The 24,763-nt window shown below is 42.7% G+C and overlaps 1 protein-coding gene across 3 annotated transcripts in view; it reads right to left on the bottom strand.

Moving 5' to 3' along the window:
- The window catches only part of zcchc14 (zinc finger, CCHC domain containing 14), a 180,851-nt gene that overhangs the window by 116,207 nt on the left and 39,881 nt on the right, over positions 1-24,763 (bottom strand). For all 3 annotated transcript variants that reach the window (XR_005461792.1, XM_038806531.1, XM_038806530.1), the window contains exons 2-4: positions 18,242-18,353; positions 1,786-1,859; positions 306-377 (exon numbers count right to left, since the gene is read on the bottom strand). Coding sequence is in view for 2 of the 3 variants with exons in the window: in XM_038806531.1 (XP_038662459.1) it covers positions 306-377; positions 1,786-1,859; positions 18,242-18,353 (258 nt within the window). In the remaining variant the exon portion in view is untranslated. The remainder of the gene's footprint in view (positions 1-305; positions 378-1,785; positions 1,860-18,241; positions 18,354-24,763) is intronic.

Here is a 24,763-nt window from a genome sequence, read left to right as displayed (position 1 = left end):
ATTTGCTGCAAAGTAATCTCATGAAATAATTAAGGTGCACTTTGTCCCGAAACATTTGTGTCTAATCAAAACTTGACTAGTTTTACCTTATCCATGTGAAGTTGTCTCAGACTGCACCTTTTTCTCCTCCCTTTCCACCCTCCATTATGTGGGAATTATTAGCTTGGTTAACAGGTCAAAAAATATTAATGTTGACAACAACAATTAGCAGTAACAATTTAGAACAAAAATAAAGCACATAAGTTTCTACTTTGGAACCATCAAAAGATTGTGTGTTCTGCACTGTAATCTCTCTTCACATTTACCTTTGCCAAAAATTCTCTCAGTTCACGATAAGACTTGGTTATGAAAGTCTTTGAAGAATCTGACCACAGGACCTGAGTATCAAAGTAAAAAATGTACATTTTGAATACAAAAAATACTGAAACTTTAAGGCATCGAATGGATCTGTGCAAGAGAATGCTGAAACCATAGTTAAGAGGAGTGAAAGGGAACTCTAAATTGTAGTGTCTAAAATATTCGTAATTATCCTATTCGAGCACATTAATATCACAGAAAGCAAAGCAAATACTCAGACTTAAATTTTGCCAGCATTAATCTTCAACATTTTCCCTTCTATTATCAAAATAAGGCGACTACCAAAAGCTTGTAGTCTGACAGGAGAACAACCCTGGTATAAACTTCAGATCATAAACATTTTCAAGATCTAATACTTTTGACCGGAAGATCAAACTGAAGCTCAACATGGAATCTTTTAAGTATCATGCAACATGGAATACAAATCTATAGGTTCACCCGAACAACCTGGTGCAATAACCAGTGAAGATGAACAATAGTTAAGCCACATCAGGAGTAGTGCACAATAATTTGTTTTACTATATATAACATTTCAGTTGTGAAAGAGCATCTCTCGGTTATGAAGATGCTCAGATTTTAGCAGCTTTTGTAGAGCGTTATGCAGTAAAATGTAATTTCTAGCTACCCTGGCAGCCTTGGCATTATCAACAGTATGTAAGTTAATAGATATCAACTGATCAAAATCCGAAAACACAAATCAGAGCCAGGTGAAGAGTTATAAGGCTCAAAAGACTGAGGGATAGATCTTCTTCATTAATTCTGTTCAGATCTGTGACAAAACAGGGCAAATGTCAGACAGGAATGCTTACTGCCTGAGCTTTATTTCCATCTCCTAGCCCTTGCTGTGTCCATCACTTGCAATCCTTTTAAAAAATCTATTCTCTCCCTCCAAACGGGCCTCCATACACTTAACTAAGTTTCTGTACTTTCAGGGTTATTTTAGTCCTTCAAATTGCCTTGTTGCCTATTTTGGTGCTGCAGCAACAGCCAAATTCCCTGCTCGCAGGAGTGAGCTCCCCCTTAATGGTGGGGATCCCACTTTGCATGGGAATTTACATCTGACTCAGAAAAATGGTATTGGGTAACGGTTGAGTTGCAGTGCAATGTTTAGCCTCGTGGTTGTGGATTTGGTTGGTTTTGTCAGATCTCATGACACAAGACTAAGGCTAGACATACGGGCAGCTATGGAGGGAGACATGAGTTGGCAGTAAAGTAGAAGCTGTTGTAGTGTCATCCAATCTTGTTGACAGGGATTACAGAGGTGGGTATTTGGAAAGTAGGAAAGCAATTCCTATTATCCACTAGGTTATATTATGTTATGTTATTGCTATATTATGACAATGAATTATAAATATATATGATGCATAATGTGAACAAAAAAGGTTTTATGCTTTGTACGTTACAAATCTAAATCACGGAAATCTCTACCTCAAAGGAATATTCAACAGTTTTTTCATTCTTCTTGTGCTGTAACCCTCTTACATCTATCTTCTCGATATTTACTGCAAAGATAAACAAAATTGAGATATCACTATTATGTTAATGAAACTTTTAAAAGGTTTAAAAAGTATTGAACAGCTTGTACATGTTACTGGAGAATTGCCCAAGTAACGTCATTGCATGCCACAAATGAAAAGTAGTATTATAGTTAAAATCACTTTTTAAGCTGGATATATATATACTATGTTTCCATTTATTCAATAGGGTATTGTGGCCTAGAAATTGGGTTGCATAGTGATAAGTACTTTTTGTGTATCAAGCCATTCAAAGGTGCCCCACAAGATTGATGACCAAACTTTGTGCCACTTATGTAAGTTTTATAAAGAATCTTAAAAGGAGAGAGGGCCAGAGGTTAGAGGGGAAATTCCAAAGTTCAGGGACTAGGCAGCCGAAGGCAAGAGCAATGAGGGAATAAAGAAAATTGGGCACAAATGGCCAGATTTGGAGGAGCACCGAGATCAAGTTGCATTCGTTCACCTTATACTGTACACGGATGCTCGTAGCAATTGGTCAATATGGGGCTACAATAATTGTGCATTTGAAATCCATTCCATGGTTTTACTGGTCAGAATGCACATGCAACGGGGGTTTACTGCATTCTCTAGCTGGAGTGAACACAACGTTCCTGGAAAATTGCTGTTTGAAATAATGAGCCAATCATAGAATCCGTACAATGCAGAAGTGCATTTGGCCCATCGAGTCTGCACTGCACTGGCCCTTGGAAAGTGCACCCTGCTTAAGCCCACACCTCCACCCTATCCCCGCAACCCTACCAAACCTTTTACACCAAACCTTTAAGGCAATTTAGCATGGCCAATCCACCTAACCTGCACATCTTTGGACTGTGGGAAGAAACTGGAGCACCAGGAGAAAACCCTCACAGACACGAGAAGGAAGTGCAAACTCCATACAGACAGTCCCAAGGCAGGAATTGAACCCGGGTCCCAGGAGCTGTGAGGCAGCAGTATTAACCACTGTGACACCGTGCTGCCCTTTTTCCAATCATCAGAGAATGAACGTACCCCACACGATACGCTTTGCGACCCAAGTCCCAACCCAATGACTGTTGAAATTGCCTACGAAGTCTGAACTGCAAATAGGCAATCAATTTGCCTTCTCCTCGGGACCCTATTAAAAGACTTCTGCTCAACTTTCGACAGTTCCAACTTACTTGGAAATGTTGGCCAGAAAAATCCTAGTCTAACTCCTGTGTAACTATATAATTGGCACCCTGACTCCAAATCTCCCCAATTTGGCCAGCCCTCCCCACCTGACTCTCCCACAGACCCAATTAGACCCCATCACCTGATGCCACTCCCCTTAGCTCCCCCTACCCGGCCTGATAACCCCCACAACCCTTCTATCCAAACTGACAACGTCTGCTAACTCTAAGTCCCAAACCACCTGCCACTCTACTTACTTACCTCACCCATCCTACCCACTTGCACATCAACAGATTTTCCCACCCATCCACTGTGTACTCATTTACTAACACACTGAAAAGCTATTTAAATGTCCCATAGCTATTCTGTGCATTACTGAATTTACCAGAATTTGGCAGCCAGTGCTGTAAAATGGGAGTGTGGCTCCCCCACACCCACAGAGAACAATCCCCAGAAGCTCCACCTGATAATCCAATCCTATGAGGAAGCAGTTCAATGGGAGATCACTCCATATTTCTAAAGAAGCCACAATTGGAAGAGCTAGCCAGAAATGCAAAGCTCTGTTGTGTTGCTGAACGATAGGAGCAGAGCAGCAATTTAACTGTGATTGCCACTCCTCAAAAGACCCGGGACTATGTATCTAACCAGACAAAATTGCACTGGATTAATTAAAGCCTGGCCCAACTAAAGCCAACCAAATTGGACTCATTTAGTTTACTAGCTCATCATAAAGACTTGTCAATTCTCCCGGATTGCCTAGATTTTCCCAGAAGTAAAGAATAATCCCCATGAATCTACAGGGACAACATTTTATTCACACATTTAGTTCCAGCTAGATTCTCAACAACAAGCACAGACTAGTTAGGCTGATTCACTCTGCTGTATATGCAATGTAATTGCACGGCTTTCTAAATGTTGTATTTTTTTGGTGTTATAAAGACTGTAATTACATGGACAAATTTTACACCTTTACTCTGATTTGTTGTTTGCAAATTTGCAATCGTAATTTTTTCTCAGAGCTATAACTCCCTTTAGCTAACACAGAATTATCAACTACTGTCTACTTTAGTTAATTCAAAGTTGTTTTGCACAACGATAAATTCAAATTAAGCAACCAAAATAACATGGGTAGAAAACTCAACTGCTTAAATATTTTCAACTTATCCAGAAATTTAATGTAAACAACTTCAAATTAACAGAGGTGTGTGTAATTCAGTTTGCAATTCCCAGGATACTTCTTTTCTTCTCGAGGTCCTTGAATATGTTATCACTCCCACTAAATTCATGGTCACCATTCCCGCAATTCCATGTTAACTTAAGTAATAGCAAGCATAATTTTCTGTGATGTCACATTAAGCTTTTTACAATCTTCAAAAAAATTTAATATCAAATATACTAAACATATAGAACAGCGGAATATTTCAGCGTTCAGTAGTTCTGGCACTAACTAACAGATTTGGGTATATAGAATTCTTTGGGTATATAGAGTTCTTTAAGTAGGTGGTTTGGATTTACAGTAAGAGATGGCCAATTCAATCATTTGTTAGAAAGAGTTGGAAGACCACCAACTGCTATAAATAATCATGACAGTTGAATATAATATCAATATCAGTTGTGCTGTGGAATTTCTATCTGATAAAAGTCAGATTATATCTGCCAAGGTCATCTTCTTAGGTAAAACTGCCCGTTGTCACTTTGTTGCAATGTTAGCCAGCATTTCCCCCAGAGTGATTGGGTTGTTAAGGAAGCGTATGGTGTAGGCTTTCATTAACAGGGGGATTGAGTTTAAGAGCCAAGAGGTTTTGCTGCAGCTTTATAAAACCCTGGTTAGACCACACTTGGAATATTGTGTCCAGATCTAGTCGCCTCATTATAGGAAGGATGTGGATGCTTTGGAGAGGGTGCAGAGGAGATTTACCAGGATGCTGCCTGGACTGGAGGGCATATCTTATGAAGAAAGGTTGAGGGAGCTAGGGCTTTTCTCACTGGAGCAAAGAAGGAAGAGGTGACTTGATAGAGGTGTACAAGGTGATGAGAGGCATGGATAAAGTGGATATCCCGAGATTTTACCCCAGGGCAGAAATGGCTGTCACAAGGGGACATAATTTTAAGGTGCTTGGAGGAAGGTATAGGGGAGCTGTCAGAGGTTGGTTCTTTACACAGAGAATGGTGGAATGCACTGCCAGGGGAGGTGATGGAGTCAGAGTCATTAGAGACATTTAAGCGACTCTTGGACAGGCACATAGACAGCAGTAAATTGAAGGAGTATAGGATAGGTTGATCTTAGATTAGGATAAGTGGTCGGCACAACATTGTGGGCCGAAGGGCCTGTACTGTACTGTGCTGTTCTATGTCTATATAAATTACTATGTCCACATTTTCCATTTAATTTTCATGTGTCAACTTACATCATCAGTTAGTTGAAACCAATCAGGTTACTCAAACTGCTTTTCGAAAAGACATTGTTATTGTACCAGTAACTGAAATCCCTAATGCTAAATGTATAAAGTTTAAAACATTACACATTTTACAATAAAATGCTTAAATTTACTTATTTAATTGTCTTTTTAAAAAATAACTTAATTACAGACTTTCTTTTAAGGCTTAATCTCTCACAAAAGCCTGGACTTTTTAATGTTGCTTTACAATCAGATCCATTTTACAGCAAGTGTAATGATCTTGGCTAATTTTCCATTTCCTAACCAAGTTTAGGCAGGTCAAAACCTGAGTTTTCACCATCCAAAAGATTGAGTTCATCTTTGAGCTAGAGAAAAGGCTCCCTCTGACTTTCTGATCACTTCTAGATCATCCCAAGATTGACAGCTCTGCAAGTTCATTTCTGCAAGGCAATTCTGCAAGGGCAGCACGGTAGCATGGTGGTTAGCATAAATGCTTCACAGCTCCAGGGTCCCAGGTTCGATTCCAGGCTGGGTCACTGTCTGTGCGGAGTCTGTACGTCCTCCCCGTGTGTGCGTGGGTTTCCTCCGGGTGCTCCGGTTCCCTCCCACAGTCCAAAGATGTGCGGGTTAGGTGGATTGGCCATGCTAAATTGCCCGTAGTGTTCTAAAAAGTAAGGTTGGGGGGGGGGGGGGGTTGTTGGGTTACGGGTATAGGGTGGATACGTGGGTTTGAGTAGGGTGATCATGGCTTGGCACAACATCGAGGGCCGAAGGGCCTGTTCTGTGCTGTACTGTTCTATGTTCTATTCATCGATAGTGTTATTACGCGCCCCCTTCATTAAGAGAAAATTGCTGGTTAATGAACGAATAACATTTGTCAGGCTATGACAAGCATTTTTCCCCTTCCCATTTTCATTGCCAGGTGTTGGATTTCTTTTTGGCTAAGGAGAAGTACAGAATCTTTTCCTGGATCCTGAGGATCACCTTTGGTAAGTATAATTTGTTGGTAGTGTGTGGTTTCACCCAACTAACAGCCTTCTACCTCCAGATAGTGGAGACACACTTAAATATTGTCCTCTGAAATGGCCTGCAACAGCATTTTTTTCTCCATAAGGTGCAGGAGTTCAAATAGGCAGCTATTCTGCATTGAGTTGCAGGGTACTTCCTTGGCTAGGCACAATTTTGCGTAAACCCCTTCCTGCATAATTCTCTTTCCTGCTTCACATATTGAAATATGATAGTGCTGGTTTCTTTAATTCTGTCAAGTCCATAAAAGGTTAATAACCAGCTTCATTCATTCCAAAGAAAACAATTACTTTTTTCCATTTAATAGTTGCAATCCGAAACTTGTCTTAACCTGGTGTCTGAGAAAGGAGTCAAGCGTATGAGTTTGGTTAAATCTATATTTGGTTGCTTGCTCCTTTGGAGTTTAAAAACAATGATTTAATTTTGCCTGGTTCCAGTCACTTTTTGGAATAGTCTCAGCCAATCTGGTTCAGTGGGGAAAGACATACCCTAACATTCAACTGAAGAACAAAACCACCTCCATGTAAGATATCTCTGTACATTTTAGTTTAGAGCAGTATTCAAAACTATATGATCTTCTGCATTGCTTAACATGATTAATGATTGTACATTTTACAGTTTATTATAGCTACCCCTGGGTAGTAGAAAATGGATATTGCACCGGGAGGGATGGAGTGAAGAGATAAAAAAGGACAGAGAGATAAAGGAGGAAAAGAGTGAAAATGAACATCATGTATATTTAATTAGGAAATACTTTTTATATTGGGTCAATATCTTGCAATTCCCTCCCTAATAGCCCTATGAGTGTACCTACACTTCAAGGATTGAAGCAGAAGACAGCTCACCACCACTTTCTCAAAGGCAACTAAGTATGGGCAATAAATACTAGCCTAGCTAGTGATGCCCACATCCCGTAAAATGAATTTTTAAAAAAAATTGAATTGTTAATACTCTTTAGTTTAAAAAAATGTTTTTATTGGATCTTCACATCTTGTATTTAACAATTCATAAGTTACACATTACCAAAAAACGAAAAAGAAAAACAGAAATCAACACACATATTTACTGGCAATTGTCTTCCCTCCCATTGTGGCCCTAACACCCCTTTCGTCTGTGTGCATATGTCACTGTCCCCAATATGACCAGAGCATGTATTTACAAGTGTCTGTTTACAGTTTGGTTTGGGCTTCAGCTTGCCCTTGGACCTGTCACCTGCACTTTGTCCCTTGTCCTTCTCATTCTCTTTAATGTGCCTTCACTCCCCCCCCCCCCCCCCCCCCCCCCCCCCAATTCCCTTTCCCTCTTTGTCCCCTGGCTAGTTTGTGAATCCCGCACACCCCCCTTGTGGATGTGGTTGGCTGGGCCTCCCTGACACCGTTCACATTTGTCCTCCACCTCCGGAAAGAACCCATTCATTGCACCACTTTTATCTGCGTGAGGGCCCCTATCCGTCAGAGTCCCCTTGTCCTGTCTCCACCATTTGAAGATGGTGTCCATTATTGCGAGAGTGAACCTGTGGTTGTTGCAGATGAGGGCCATTTCCGTGAGGCTGAAGTGTTGTCTCATTTGGTACCACGTCTGGAGCGTGGCTACTACACTGGGCTCCTAGAGTATTTGGCTGGGATGGATGGGACAGCGGCTGTGACTAGGATCAGAAGGCTGACCTTAGGAGGAACTCTCCTCCATCTTGACCCAGCTTTGACTCGAAACATTAACTCTTTTCTCTCCCTACAGATGCTATCAGACCTGCTGAGATTTTCCAGCAATTTCTCTTTTGATTTCAGATGATTTCTGGTGTTCTCTACCCCTGGATGTGGTCAATCATCATGTTTTGCAGGCGCTTGGTGTGTGATGTTAGCTGCCTCACTTGACAAAGAACGTCTGGTTCTTTGCGACTACCCTTAGCAAACAACTCTCCAGCTGCCTCACCAGGGCCTTCGCCAGGATCTTTGTGTCTACGTTGAGTAGCGAGATCAGCCTGTAGGACCTGCACTCAGTCGGGTATTTGTCCTTTTTGAGTATCAGCAATATTGAGTTGTGCCAGTGTTGATGGCAGGGTGCCCCTCACTAGTGAGTCTACAAACATCTCCCTCGGCAGCGCGGCCAATGCTGGAGCGAACGTTTTGTAGAAGTCCACCAAAAATCCATCTGGCCCCTTGCCTTCTTTGCCTGCATGGAGTTGATACTCTCCATAATTTCCCCCAATTTTAATCATGCTTCCAGGACCCACTTCTTGTCTTCCCCTACCACCAACATATCCATCAAGGGACTGCTTCATCTTGGAGTCCCCCTCTGGGTTGCGAAGGCTCTGTTGATCCTTTCTGGCGTAGTGACTAGCCTTCTGCTTCTCCCCTTAACCTGAGCTATTTCCCACGTGGCTGCCTGCTTTCACAGCTTGTGAGCCAGCAGGCGGCTGGCTTTGTCTCCATGTTCATAAAAGGTCCCCCGTGTCTGGCGGAGCTGTTGCACTGCTTTCCCAGTGGAGATCAGGTCAAAGTCCATCTGTAGCTTTTTTCTCTAAGACATTAGTTCCATGGTCGGGGTCGAAGAGTATACCACCAACCCGCCTCTAATATGATGTTGACCAGCTGCTGACTGGCTTCCCTCTCCTTCCTATCTTTACGTGCCTTGTACGCAGTAACTTCCTCCCTCATCACTGCCTTCAGTGCCTCCCAGAACATGGAGCGAGAGACCTCCGCATTCTGATTGTTGGTAACGTACCCGTCTGTGGCCTGTGAATCGTTCGCAGAATCAGTGTCCAGCCTCCATGGTAGTGGTGGTGGTGTGGGGGGCATTGTGCCCGGCCGGTCTCCAGCCTCACATCCATGTAGTGTGGGGCATGGTCAGAGATTACGATTGTGGAGTACTCCACCCCTACTACACCTAGAAGCTGTGCTTCCCCCTACAAAAGAGCTGATCCTGTTATGTGCCCCATGTACCTGAGAGAATTAGATGTCAGCATGTAGGAAAAAGTTGGAAACAAGTTGTCCACCCCTACCAGACAATAGGGCAGCACACTTGTATAGTGGTTAGGGGTGGCACATTGCTGCTTCACGGCGCCAGGGACACGGGTTCAATTCCGGCCTTTGGCGACTGTGTGGAGTTTGTACTTTCTTCCAGAGTCTGCATGGGTTTCCTCCAGGTGCTTCGGTTTCCTCCCACAGTCGTGCAGGCTAGGCGGATTGACCATGCTAAATTACCCCTTGGTGTCCAAAGACGTGCAGGTTAGGCGGATTGACCATGCTAAATTGTCCCTAGTGCCCAAAGATGTGCAGGTTAGGTGTGGTTGCGGGGGAGTGAGCCTGGGTAGGTGTTCTTTTGGCGATTTGGTGCAGACTCGATGGGCTGAATGGTTCCTTCATTTTCGGAATTCTATGGTTCTATGGTAATGCTACTGCTTATTGCATTTTAGTGTTTACTCCCATAACCCCATCTTATTCCCACAACCATTTTTTCCACGCTCCTTCAACCATCATTTATTAAATGTTGACATGGCATCTACTCAATCTCCACCTCCAATAGTGTTTTCCATATTTTCACAATTCTCGATGTAATAAACTCCATATCATCTGGGAAAGGAATTTTGCCCATGTTTTGCATGCCAAGGGATAATTATGAGATAGGAAAAATCTCTTGTGCTTAAAAAGGCATCATCATCACCTGGTAGAGATGATAGAGGAGATGTTGGAGGTGGACAGGAGGTACAAGGGAGATGTAGATCTGATCCTTCTGGACAAGAAGGAGTTTAATGCAAAGTTTGACTGATTGTCTATGGGGAAGGCGGTGCGCCAACTGAGGCGGGCGAGGGGAGCAGTTTTTGAATATGGGGAGAATATGGCTGGCCAGCTCCAGAGGGGGGTGGCAGCAAAGGAGATAGTTCAGGTGCAGGATAGGACGGGGAAATTGGTGGTGACTCCGGAGCAGATTTATAAAGTCTTTGAGGAGTTCTATGAGAAGTTGTACAGGTCAGAGCCACCAGGAGAGGAGTGAGAGACAAGGGAGTTTCTGGATGGGTTGGAGTATCCAAGGTTGGGGGAGGATGATAGGGCTGGGCTGGAGGGGCCGGTGGGGGAGGAGGAAAAGGAGGCAATCAGGAGGATGCAATCGGGGAAGGCAGTAGGGCCGGATGGGTTCCCAGTGGAGTACTACAAAAAGTTTAAAGATAAGTTGGTGCCACTGATGGTGGGGGTGTTTGATGAGGTGATAGGTAGGGGGGTATTATCACAAACACTGGGACAGGCTTCGATTTCCCTGCTGTTAAAAAAAACAAGGACCCGATGGAGTGTGGGTCGTATAGGCCCATATCCTTATTGAATGCCAAGATATTGGCGGAGATGCTGGCGGCAAGGTTGGAGGGGTGCTCCTGAAGGTGATATGAGAAAATCAGACAGGGTTTGTGAAGGGAAGGCAGCTGATCTTGAATGTTAGAAGGCGGCTAAATGTGATCACGACACGACTGAGGGAAAGGACATGGGGATGGGGGTGACGGTGGCAATAGATGCAGAGAAGGCGTTCGGCCGGGTAGAGTAGGGGTATCTGATGGCGATCCTCGAGAGATTTGGGATTGGGCCGAGTTTTAAGGAGTGGGTACGGCTGTTCTATAGGGAACAGATGACAAGTGTCCGCACGAACAACATGTGTTCGGGGTAATTTGCTCTGCACCGGGGTACTAGGCAGAGGTGTCCTATGTCCCCCTTGCTATTTGCATTAGCGATAGAGCCATTGGCAATCTCTTTAAGGAGTTTGGGGTTACGGAACAGGATAGCGAGAGGGGGGATGGAACATAGGGTATCCTTGTACGTGGATGATTTACTGCTGTATATTTCAGAGCAGAGTATGTCGGTGGGGAATATAATGGGGCTGCTCCGAAGATTCGGGTCCTTCTCGGGGTATAAACTAAACTTAGAGAAGAGTGAGTATTTTATGGTATCCCAGCAAGGAGTGGAGGCAGGAGTGGGGAGGGGCTGCAATTTTGTAGGGCAGCAACCCACTTCAAGTATTTGGGAGTGCAGGTGCTGCGTGACGGGTCGGGGGGGCTCTGTAGATATAATTTTTCTAGTTTGGTGAAGAGGATGAAGACCAACTTGGCAAGGTGGGACAACCTCCTTCTGTCATTGGTGGGCCGGGTACAGGCAGTTAAAATGAATGAGCTGCTGGGATTTTTGTTTTTGTTTCAGTGTCTGCTGGTCTTTCTACCCATCTTTTCTTAAGGATGTGGACGAGGTGGTCTCCTTGTTTAGTTTGGGAAGGTGGGGGGAGGTAGCCAGGGTTAGGAAGGTGGTCTTTAGGAAGAGAGCAACAGGCAGGGGCTGTTTTATTATATAAATACTGGGCAGTGAACGTGGAGAAGGTGCGGGGTTGGGACGTTTGGGGTGAGGGGGGAGAGACAGAGAGTCCCAGTGGACCAAGAGGGAGGAAGGCTCGTGCAGGGGGTCGGGGTTGAGGGTGCTGGCAACAGCACCGCTCCCAATGGCCCTGAGCAAGTATTCGGGGAGTCCGGTGGTGGTGATGGCAACATTGAAGATCTGGAGGAAGCTGAGACAGCACTTTAAGCTGGGGCTGGGTCAGGGGGGATGCCGGGGAATCATAAGTTTGAGCCAGGGAGGTTTCGGAGATGGGAGGAGAGGGGGATTAAGGTATTGAAAGATTTGTTCCTGGGGGGCTACGTTTTTGCGAGGCACGAGGAGCTGGGGGAGAAGTATAGATTGGCACAAGAGGAAGTGTTTAGGTACCTGCAAGTCTGAGACTTTGCGAGGAAGGGGTTCTCGAGCTTCCCGATAGTGCCGAACCCCTCGTTGTTGGAGGAGGTACTGTCGGCAGGGGAGTTTGTGAAGGGGGTGGTTTCGGCGATTTAAGGCAAGATTTTGGAGGAGGATAGATTGTTCATAGAGGGGATAAAGGCCAAATGGGAAAATGAGTTGGGGGAGGTAATTGAAGAAGGTTTGTGACATGAGGTGCTGCGAGGTTGGGCCTGGTACAATTGAAGGTCGATATAGGGCACGCCTCATAAAAGCAAGGATGAGCTGGCTCTTTGAGAGGATGGGGGATATCTGTGAGCGTTGTGGGAGGGCCCCCGCGCAAATCATGTTCATATTTTGTTCCTGCCCGAAGCTGGAAAGGTATTGGAGGGAGGTTTACAACATCATCTCAGGGGTGTTACATGTGGACTTGGAGCAGTTCCCCATTTTAGAGGTATCGGGCCAGCCCGTGCTTCAGGCGGGTGCGGGAGCAGATGTTTTATCTTTCGCCTCGCTGATTTCTCATATGTTGGTCCTGCTGGGGTGGAGGTCTCTGCCCTGTGCCTCAGTGTAGCGGGAGACCTGCTGGAATTCTTGACCCTGGAGAAGGTTAAATTTGAGCTTGGGGGAGGGGGGTGAAGCGAAGGAGGGGGTTCTACAATTCAAAGGGGTTGTTTATCATGCACTTTTTTGGAACATATTGCCATTGAACAATATTGGGGAGGGGTCTGGTCTGTTTTTTTTAAAACTTATTTTTGGTACTTGCGAGTCAAGGTTTCAGGCTGTATATTGATGGGATCGCTTTTGCTGTTGTTTCTTTTTCTTTCGTTGTTTGTATGATGAAAATGCGGCGAATAAAAAGATTGTTTTTTTTTATAAAGCAAGTTAACAAGAATTCATATTAGTAGATGCCATCATAGCACAGTTCAGGAGATACTTGTCCCCTGCAGTCCGATTCAAATCTCAATTTTGAGAAGGCCTCTGGTGGATTTACAAATTACATTATGATTTACTGATCATACTTGAGCTAGTATCACAAAGTGTTTAACAGATATGGGCCACAGTACATGGAAACCTTTCAAGAAATGATTGTCTGGGAAAGGACTGAAGGGAAAAATCCTTCATTGTGGTTTAAGAATTTAACAATCTATTCCTGTCTATTTTAAAATACACCCAACAGACCTTCCATCTCTTCACCTCTCAGGATAACAGCTAGTTTATTATAGCCAGGGAAGATATTGACAAGGGAAAAAAATGATATCTTTTAGGAATTTCCTGGGAAGAGGGCATCACTAGTGACCAGATAGGATGGCACAACAGATTAAAATTTGTCTGTCATGCCCAGAGAAAATGATCTGGCAAATTAGCTTCACATCTAACCATCAACATTAATAACAGACAACCCAGTTCTACTGAACATCTTAGCTACATTCACTGCTATGAAGGCAAAACTTGTCAACTATGTTTCAGATTTGACCATTAGACCTCATTTAGGTCCAACTCTTGTATGTACATTTTTCTATTCTTGTATGTGTCCCAAAACCACTGAAGAATCTCAGTATAACATAAAAGCTATTGTTGAGGCCTGGCTACAAGCTGGGCATGAATGGAGTGACATTTGCATTTTTCAGATTTCAAGGTCACAATTCCTAAATTTAGAAATTGGTGGAAAATTATGTATAATTCAACTGCAATTTTTTCATTAATTTCAATATCTTGGGATGAAAACCATCAGGTATGGAGATCCATCTACCTTAATTCTCAATTTCTCCAATATGTCCAATTTTTATAAACTTGTATCAAATCCACCAAGTTCCTTCCCTTATTTTCTGCAGTGGTAATGTAAGCCTACTTGTACCAATAAAGATCATTATTATTATCACTAGACTTTTGTCCTCTCCCTCAACTGTAAAATATACAAAGTACTCATTTAACAAGTTTTCCTTTTTCTTACTTCCCATGATGGTATTACCATAATCCTTTCTTAATTGATGCACATTTCCTGTTACAACTCTCTTTTGCAACACATTTAGAGGGTTGTGAATCTTTTGAATTTTTTACACCAGAGGGCTATGAACATTCCATCGTTCAGTATATTGAAGCTGGGATAGCTTGATTTTTGATCTCTGAGAATCAAGGAATACCCGGGCTAGAAAGTGGAAGTGTGGCAGAAGATAAGCCATGACTTATTGTGGAGCAGGGTAGAAATGTCTCACAGTCTACTCCTGATCCTATTTCTTGTGACTAAGAGCATTATCAAAAAGGTAGGTGAAAATCTTAAAAGAAGAGAAAGAGTAGAGAGATAGAGAAGTTTAGACAGGAAATTGTAGAGCTTAGGCTTTAGACAACTAAAGCCAATTGATAATGATTACCAATGGCGGGGTGATCAAAATCATGGATGTGCACGGGGCCAAAGCCCCTCTCTCGCTCAACCTTCCTCACTCAGGGTGGGTGAGACAGGAGCAGCAAAGCACAACCCAATACCAGAATGGTTTGGGCCAGTATCTCTAATCTTCCTAACATTTAAGGTAATGATATTTCAGGTCTTCCAATACTGAACGTCAGACAAGCAGCACGACAAATAAGGTGATGTGGACGGATTGAAAGAAGTTTGATGAGGCAGAGCTGTATGTCATCAATGCACATGTGGAACTTTATCTTATTATGCAAGGGATCATCCAAAAACAGAGGCAGCATGCTGATGATAGAAAAAAGGGGATCAAGGTCAGGGCCTTGGGAAACTTCAGGAGTAATCACATGAAAAAGAGAAGTTAAGCCTTTGCAGGTGATCCTCTCACTCTGACTGGATCAAATAGGAATTAAGCCAGGCGAGGGAAATCCCAACCAGCTGGACAATAGAGGAGTGTTGCTAGAGGTGGATCACATGGACAATTCTATCAAAAGCTTCACACATACCAAGAAAAAGAATACATTCAGGAAATTGACTGTCTTTACAATTTAAGCGGCTCTGCTTCTCCCGGTCTATGAAAAATTAAAACCTCCTATTTATGGTAAGATATGTTATGGTAAGTTATGGTAAGCTGACAGAAAGAAATGTAGGAAAAGCTGTGGGGGTGGAGGAGTGAGGTCTAATGGGGTTAGTAGAGTAGATGTCTTCAATTTATGATTTGAAGAAACCGATGTTCTCTCAAAGCTGAGGTTAGAATGTGCAGTGGGAAACAATCAAACTTAATAGTGAAGAAACGCTATCATGGAAAAGGTGCAAATGGTTGAGTTTACATTGGTTGAGCCATTATTGTTGATCAATAGCCAGGCTAGTTGTTTGCCACATGCACTCAAGCTTACAGCCTGCATAGAAATGGCACAACGGAAGTGACTTGTACCAGTGCGGTGGAGATGATAGTAGCAATGTTAAGCACAACAGGTGAATAAATAGGAGATAAAATAAATTATATGATCAGTATGTCAGCGAAAAAGAGCTTGGAAAGCAAGTTGTGACGTGGGATTGAGATATGGCCTCTGATCTGATTCTGGTTTATCCAGATACCTCTTCTCATATTCAACACAAAAGCAAGTTCCAACAGGTGAGCCGTATCTTAATGAACAGCTGCGAGAGATCATATGCAAAGCAATCGGTCTTTAAATGAATCTGCTTGATGCCTCCAACTTTACAAGTAAGGTCTACAGTATGCAGCCCAGTCCACTTCAAAAGACAATTAATATCAGTCATTCTAAACACACACATGGCAGGTTAAATTAATTAAAGAGCTTTATATAAACAAGGTCAAGTAAAGCGGCAAACAGCAGCAGCAAGCGGGTCGATTCCAGCACTGCAGCAGCTATGAACTAATTAATGAAACAGAAAAAAAAGAAAATAAGAGTCAACCCAAGTTTCCCTGAATGGCTACCTTTGTAGCACTTTCTCAAGTAAACAAAAGATCAATGTGGTTTGGAAGGGAGTAGCTGTCTGATCCCTATCAGTTACAGTTTTTCTCAGAATTACATGATTGTTATACTCATGGTGTGAAGTTCTGCCCAACTCATTTTATTCAAGTATCTTGCACACAACTTTAGAATTGAAAGTCAAACTTACAGCATAAAGTTACACAAGTCATTTCAACGTTTGACTTGAAAGTGTTTCTAACCTAAGCATTTCTAAGCACGGTGGAAACTGTTGACAGCATACCAGGAAAATTTTAAATGACATGTTTACACAGTTCATGCACATTTATATTATCTTTCATAAATTTCTCTGGTTGAAAACCCATTATCCTCAGCAATTAAAACCTATCTCCCCTGCTACAATTAATTTATTTGCTGTCATTATCTGACTCACCCTCACCTCCACGTCAGCTTGCCTTGAAAAGAAATGGCTTATTGTCACAAGTAGGCTTCAAATGAAGTTACTGTGAAAAGCCCCACATTCCGGCGTCTGTTCGGGGAGGCTGGTACGGGAATCGAACCGTGCTGCTGGCCTGCCTTGGTCTGCTTTAAAAGCCAGCTCTTTAGCCCTGTGCTAAACCAGCCCCATGCATCTTATAATGAATAGTTTTGTCCATGGTTTATTGGTCCAAACTCGGTATGTGGCTTAGAATTCCATAGAATTCCTATTGTGCAGAAGAAGGCCATTTGGCCCATCGAGTCTAAACCAGCGCTCTGAAAGTGCACCCTACCCAGGCCCCCACCCTATCCCCTGCAACCCCACCTAACCTGCACATCTTTGGACTATGGGAGGAAACCCACACAGACACGAGGAGAACCTGCAAACTCCACACAGACAATAATCCAAGGCCAGAAGCACTACTGCATCACAGTAGTGATAGTCCAAAGATGTGCAGGTTAGGTGGGGTTGCAGGGGATAGGGTGGGGACCTGGGTAGGGTGCACTTTCAGAGCGCTGGTTTAGACTCGATGGGCCAAATGGCCTTCTTCTGCACCATAGGAATACCTTAACAGTGAAGCTGCTGACATTGACAGGACAAAAAGAACTGAAATATGCTCCAAGAATGGGGTTTGTATACAAAGGAGTAAGAAGACTGTCATCATATCTTTTATGATATCAAACTACTTAAGGGACCGATGCTTCCATTTCCTCAGATGCTATTTCCCAGTAGCATGGATGACAGCCTTTTCTTTGCACGTGGACGATGAATGAATGACAAAGAATTCCTCTTTAGAACATAATAGGAACATAAGAACTAGGAGCAGGAGTAGGCCATCTGGCCCCTCGAGCCTGCTCCGCCATTCAGTGAGATCATGGCTGATCTTTTGTGGACTCAGCTCCACTTTCCGGCCTGAACACCATAACCCTTCATCCCTTTATTCTTCAAAAAACTATCTATCTTTACCTTAAAAACATATAATGAAGGAGCCTCAACTGCTTCACTGGGCAAGGAATTCCATAGATTCACAACCCTTTGGGTGAAGAAGTTCCTCCTAAACTCAGCCTCAAAATAAGGGGAAGTAGATTTAGGACTATGTCCCCTAGTTCTGCTTTCACCCGCCAGTGGAAACAACCTGCCCGCATCTATCCTATCTATTCCCTTTATTCTTATGGATTTTAAATAAAGCTCATGCCCAAAATTCTATTTATTACATTAACAATATATTTTAAGACTGAACTTTTTATTCCTGAATTCTGTTATTTGTTTTGAGATATTTAACATGTGCAATCTCAACATATTTAAATAAAATTTATCAATTAAACTGGGAATTAAGGGGAGCATGGTGGTGCAGTGGTTAGCACTGCAGCCTAATGGCACCGAGGTCCTAGGGTCGATCCCAGCTCTGGGTCACTGTAAATGTGGAGTTTGCACATCCGCCCTGTGTTTACATGGGTTTCACCCCATAACCCAAATATGTGCAGGCTAGGTGGATTGGCCACGCTAAATTGTCCCTTAATTGTAAAAAATGAATTGTGTTCTCTAAATTGTTTTAAAAACTGGGAATTGGAAACAACATTCATAAGTATTGTTGTGTAAATATAATAAACTTTTGTTCTGCACCCAATAATTTGTAAACTACAGTCATTATAAAACCTCAGTACTGTAAGTGACAGGTCCATATACCAGGTAAGATTTTAGCATGTTACAACTTACTTCTTGAATGCTTGCCTGAAGGCCGTTTTTGGGAGGATTCATCACAGGAATGTGCTGATGTCTGTAATGCATTCTCCAAACAGTGTACACCACTTTCAGCTTTGTGCGTTACCTTTAAAAATAAAGAAAACATTGTTTCCTTAAAGGTTGAAAAAATATTTTAGAATCTCCCAACTAATTGCACAAGGCTTTGATAAATATGAATTACCCAAACTCACTCTAATTTCAAGTTTTCTTAAGCCTTTGGCACAAGATTATCAAGTGGTGATAAAAAAAATTCTCAGACATATCCATTGCATCAAGACTTGAGGAATTAGGACTTCCATCAAGAGTATATTGCAGAAAAATCAATGTCAAATTTAATTATAAACTATACAGATGTGATTTTTAGAGGTTCAATTCACAGATGTGTGCTGAATTTATTGATTCATAGAAACATAGAAAATAGGAGCATTCAGACCTTCGAGCCTGCTCCGCATTAATTATGATCATGGCTGATCATTCAACTCAGCAACCTGTTCCCTCTTTCCCTCCATTCAGCACCCCTTGCTTGGGTAAAAACTGAAGTCAAAGTTCTCTTTCCGAATTGTTATCCACTGTGCGTAAACATTGGCTGAGAATATGGCTTAGCTAGGCTTGCTGCCCTTCATGGTCAAATATATACCAACGCTTACTGTCAATAATCAGAAAGAATCATCACAATAATCTCAGATGTACTCCAGCAAGAGCTATCACTGTGTTAAGGAGGGGAGATGATGCTGCACTTAATTTAATTTGATTTCACATATTCTCAACAAAATTACATTATTGCTTTCTGACATCAGGATAATTAATACAATAGAAAGATATTCCAGTCCTTGGCAGGTAAACAACTCAAGAATATAACGAGAAGGAACGGTCTTTCAACTCTTTGCTCTGCACCCTGATCCTTTTTTAATAAAATAAATTTAGAGTACCCAATCAAGTGGTAATTTAGCATGGCCAGTTCACCTACCCTGCACATTTTGGGTTGTGGAGATAAGACCCACGTAGATACAGGGAGAATGTGCAAACTCCACACGGACAGTGACCCGGAGCCGGGATCGAACCTGGGTCCTCAGCGTCGTGGGGTAGCAGTGCTAACCACTGTGCCACCCCTTCTTCACCCTGATCCTAATTGCATATTGCAATCTTTCCAGGACACAATCCAAAGGTACACTGAGCTTCCAACAGTCTCACTTCGCCCAGTCCTAATGTTCAGTATATGTTGAACGTCAGTTTCCTCAAGCCTTCCAGGAATCCTTGCATTATGTCCAGCAGCAAGGCCCTACTCCAGCAATGTGACACTGACACACTGACATGCGCACACACACCCATAAAAGATGTCCAGGGTCTTTGAGTTTGTAAATTGGAGAGTCTGTAAGTCGACCCATAGCAAAGCCAGTTGTTCCTGTCATTGTGCCCCAGTGTGAAAGTAGGCACTTGGGTTTCAATGGGATTTGAACTTGGTCCCCAGTCCCATGAAAATCAGATGACATTGACTTATCACCAAAAAGAACTAGCAGGAGGTTAAATGCTCGATTTTTACCTTGAATTAAAAGAGACAGTTTAAAACCATCCTACAATGTCCAGTGATCATAACAATATTCTTCATCTTTTTGAAGCAGTGAGCTATATCCTTGTTTACATTCTGATATTAGTCTAATCTCGCTCACCTTGGAAAGCTTCCTTTTCTGTACCTCCTGCAAAAAGTGGTAATTCATTCTGCAATTCAAATGTTAAGTGAGCAAGTAATTCAGTTTAATTTCTGGAAAAGTTTGTTTGTAAGGGTACAACTGCCCCCCCCCCCCCCCCCCCCCCCAAAACTGGCTGCCTGTGTTTTTTTCTTTTGGGGAAGTGGTTTGAGAGGAGTCTTTGTTTGGGTGGGGGTGAGGAAGGTCAGCGGGGAGCCTTCTTCACAGAACAAAGTGGTGAGAGTGGGGGTCAATAGCAGGAGCCTTTGGGCAGGATTTACCACGCTGGCAGGTGAACGGAAGTGAGGTGGGAGACAAGGCCGAGAGAGGTGACCATGTTTTGTTGGGGAAAGAGAGATGCGACACAGCGAGGCTGGAGAAGAAGCATGGGCAGGGGCGGAGAAAGGGGCCATCTTGGATGGGCCAGGTGCAGGGTGAAATTAACAGGGGTAGAACTAAATGGGGAGAATGGTAGAGGGGAATGGAGGCATAAGCCCCCGGTACGACTGATAGGATGGAATTTACGAGGGTTCACTGGACCGATAAAAAGATCTCAGGTCTTAGCGCACCTCAGGAATTTAAAAGCGGAGGTGGTCTTTCTGCAGGAGACTTACCTCCGCGTGAAGGACCAGGTTAGGCTAAGAAAGGGATGGGTGGGTCAAGTTTTCCATTCGGGGTTTGATTCAAAGTCACAGGAGGTGGCCATTTTGATGAGCACGAAAATGGGGTTTGTGAGCATGAAGGAAGTGAGGGATCCAGGTGGGAGCTATGTGATGGTGAGTGGGGTAGTAGAGAGGCACCGGTGGATGTATATGCACCAAATTGGGACAATGTAGGTTTTATAAGGGGGTTGCTGGCAGCGATCCTTGACTTGGCCAAGTACCAGTCGATTATGGGAGGAGATTTTAATTGTGTGTTAGTGCCGAGGGTAGATAGATCGACCACCAGATCAATGGGTAGGATACGAATGGCAAAGGAGCTGGGCGGGTTTATAGAAAAGATGGGTATGGTAGACCCGTGGCGCTTCATGGACCCAGGGGAAAGGGAGTTCTCCTTTTTCTCACATGTTTATAGGGTGTATTCAAGAATTGACTTTTTTGTGGAAGCCAGGAGGTTTTGGTTGGGTTGAGGGGGCAGAGTACACGGGGATATGGTACGGTTTTTAGATGAACTGGAGTTTCCACAGTTGGAGGAAGACAAGAGACGGGCGCTGGAGGAGCCCTTGGGGCTGAGAGAGGTATTGGACAGTATAAAGAGTATGAAGTCAGGGAAGGCCCCGGGGCCCAATGGTTACCTGGCATAATCTTACTGTGCTCACCCCAATCCAACGCCGGCATCTCCACATCATGGCTGTTAAATGTGGTCATGATCCTTTCGAGAGCTCAGGTACCGGAGGTGGTGGTGTTGCTGGACGCTGAAAAGGTATTTGACTGGGTGGCAGTTACCTGTTTGAGGTCCTGGGAAGGTTCAGGTTTGGGCCAAAGCTTGTTGGAGTGGCGGCCAGCTACTCCGCCGGGGGTGGCGGCCTGGTTGGGGTACTTATATGACTTTATTCAGCTGGATAAGGTCAAGTATGAATTAAGAGTTTTAGCGGAGGGCTTCAAGGTAAGGTGGGGATTGTTTGGGCAGTGTTTGAGGAGCTGTTCGTCGCGGGGGGGGGGGGGGGGGGGGGGGGGGGGGGGCCTGGGTGAAAAGGAAAAAGGTTGTGTGTTGGGGAGCTTGCTCCCCGAATTGTTTATATTGTGTATCCTTTTGTACAAGTTTGGAATTTTAAAAAAAAATTTAAGTTTAATTTCTGGTTTCTGTAGTTTCCAATCACATCTTCTGGTTCTCACAATATATACCTCAACATTAAGCTTATCATCATGACTTTAGAATTTAAGAACCTACATGAAATATCACTCTACCCAGGTGGCATTTCTTCCCTAATCAAATCAGACTCAAACAAAAATGAATGAAATACATTATTTAGTTATTGAGTTATCTTTATTGCTATGACATCATGAACTGTAATCCTTTATGGAATTTAACATGGAACACCACTTACAATTCTTTTCCAGGGATCTACTTTCAGCCTTTCCAACCATCTCTTATTATAGAGTTGTTGGCAATGTTTTATCAACCACTGCATTTAGCTTTTTTGGTTAAATAAATTGACACAATCTTCCCATAATCTATTATTTGTTAACAACAATTTGTGGCATCAAAATTCCATAGGCACTGCACCTGTTGAATGCATTGCGAATGTAGCACACTATGTATGGTCTGGATTTTGTAGTCAGTGATGAAGGAATGCCTATCCCTGTTCATTGAGTGATCACTACCCGTGAATTTTTAAGAGTGGAAATATACTCTAAGCTGGCATCTGATCTAGGGCAGTAGCTCTATCGGGAATCTGTGGGCAGGGCAAAAACAGTTTGGCTCTGCACTGAGACGTAGAGTCCAAATCATGAAGCACAAATGAACCTTGAATCACATACACAAGCAAAATAAAATTGGGGAAGACAGATGAGATAAAGGAGACAGATAAAAGAGACCAAAATAAATAATTTTCAGATTTTTTCCAAATCTTTAACATTAATTGTTTGGTGAGGGAATGAGACTCCACGTTGTAAAATTAAATTTTCAGGGCCAGATGGGTTTTTTGATAATAATTATCACTCTGTTGAAAATTCACTTATTCCAGAATATACCAGGCCTAACTTTTTCTGCTGTCTTTAGTGGGAAACTAATGGCTAAGTACCTCGCAATCATATCACTGAATTCATTTCAGAACCAGGGTTATGGGTGAGGACTGTAATAATGCACTGCATGGAGGATCAGAGTATCTACGACAGCAACATTTGGATTTCTGCATTTATATGAATACCAGTTGGAAGAACAAAGCTATTAGTGTCACTGTTGTTTAGGCACACAAAATCCAGCTCGGTATTAATTGATTACAATGGGGCAGCACCTAACATCATGTGACAGTCTCTCATATAACTCTCAGAAACTGCAAGGTATTTTCTGAAGGAAAATAAAATTTACATACCCAGTCACAATTGAGTAGATCATAACTGTCATGTATAAAAGTAATGTGAAAATATCAGCCTGTGCAAAATATGGAAAGTGAAATCATCCAAACAATGCTAACTTCAATTAGTCAATCATAAAATTGGAAGTCCTGTTAAAGAAAAGGCACCAATATAAATTGAAATTGCAAGTCTTTTTTACTGCTTTCAAATGAATCACAATCCTGGTCCCATATTTAACTCAGACAAGGATTTCTGACCACATGTCTGCACCAAAACCACCTATTTTCACCTCTGTAGCATCTCTCAACTCTGGCCCGGTCTTAATGCATCTGCCGCAGAAAGCCTCATCCATGTCTTTATTACTTTTAAATTTGACTATCCCAATGCACTCCTGGCCAGCCTGCCACCTTCTACCCTCCATAAACTTGGCATCATCCAAGCCTGTGTCCTAACTTGTACCAAGTTCCATTCGTTCATCACCCCTATGTTCCTACATTGCCTCCCAATTATGAAGTGCTTCGATTTTAAAATTTTCATCCTTGCTTTAAAATCCCTAAATGACTTTTTCCCTTCCTACCTTGGTAATCTCTCCAGCCCTACAACCCTCCTAGATATCTGTAATCCTCCAATTATGTCCGCCTGATTATCCCAGACTTTAATCCCTCCACCATTGGTGACCATGCTTCCAGCTATCAAGGCTCTGAGCTCCGGACGTCCCTCCCTTAAACCCCTTCATTTCTCTTCCTCTTCCTTCTCCTTTAATATACTTATTAAAACTTACCTCTTTGGCCATCTACCTTAAGTAGCTTGATATCAAATGTTATTTAGTGACAGTCTTCAAATGTCTTGGGATGTTTTATGATGTTATAGGTGTATACAAACACTGTACAAGTTGTTAATGCTGTTGAACTTTAGTCTCTAAAAAGGAAGCCATGGCTCCAAGAACTAACTGCTCATTAAAGATACAACAGTGCTACGAAAGCAGTAAACAGATCAAACTTGCACATAAACTATCAAAATGCAATGTTCAAAGATGCTGGGAAGCACAAAACGAAGATCCATAAACAAAAAGTGTTTCAGAGCCATGAGGTTCCATTTTAGTTTCACTTTTGGTTTTGGCAGCGGAGGTGAAAGATCCATCTAAATACTCTCGAGAAAACTGCTGCTAAGCCTCTTTAAAAAAGGATCCAGCTAACCTGTCTCTCTCCAATAAGCCTGTAGGTGTTGGATTCCTGAAAACAGGGCCCAAAGGTAGGTCATAAACTACCTAATGAAACATTGTCTCGCCAGGAAAACTGAGAGTACAGGCTGCAAACCAAGGACTGTGATTTCCCACGCTTACTGCGGGGAAAGCCTGCAAGGACCTATCATTTGAAGGAAAGACTCTTTTCCCTTTTGTTTACATTTTTTCATAATGTTACCCCCTTTGTGTTTGTCTGTCTTGTGTGTGTTTGTGTATAAAGGGTGGAGGGGGGGGGATACAGTAGGGGTTAGATACTTATTAATGTATAACCAACTGTATCTGCTGTTTATTTCACCATTAATCTTGTTGTAATTGTCTTTCAATTTTTTTTTAAAAAACGTGTTGAAAAATTGTAGTTAAGCAATAGAGACAAGAATGAAGAGAAATACATCCCACGTTGCATCCAGTGATTGATGCTGAAAACAATCAAATAATATGGAAACTACTGACCATTGGCAAGTAAAACCTATGCCTTACTTCCCTTCTACAAAGCAGATATTGGTTACAAACCCAAACCAATAATGGATGGGCATTTTCTACAACACCAATC

The sequence above is a fragment of the Scyliorhinus canicula genome, chromosome 9 (assembly GCF_902713615.1).
Source record: "Scyliorhinus canicula chromosome 9, sScyCan1.1, whole genome shotgun sequence".
NCBI classification, from domain to species: Eukaryota; Metazoa; Chordata; class Chondrichthyes; order Carcharhiniformes; family Scyliorhinidae; genus Scyliorhinus; species Scyliorhinus canicula.
Note: the sequence above shows the minus strand (reverse complement) of the source record. Positions and strands in the feature narration are given on the sequence as shown.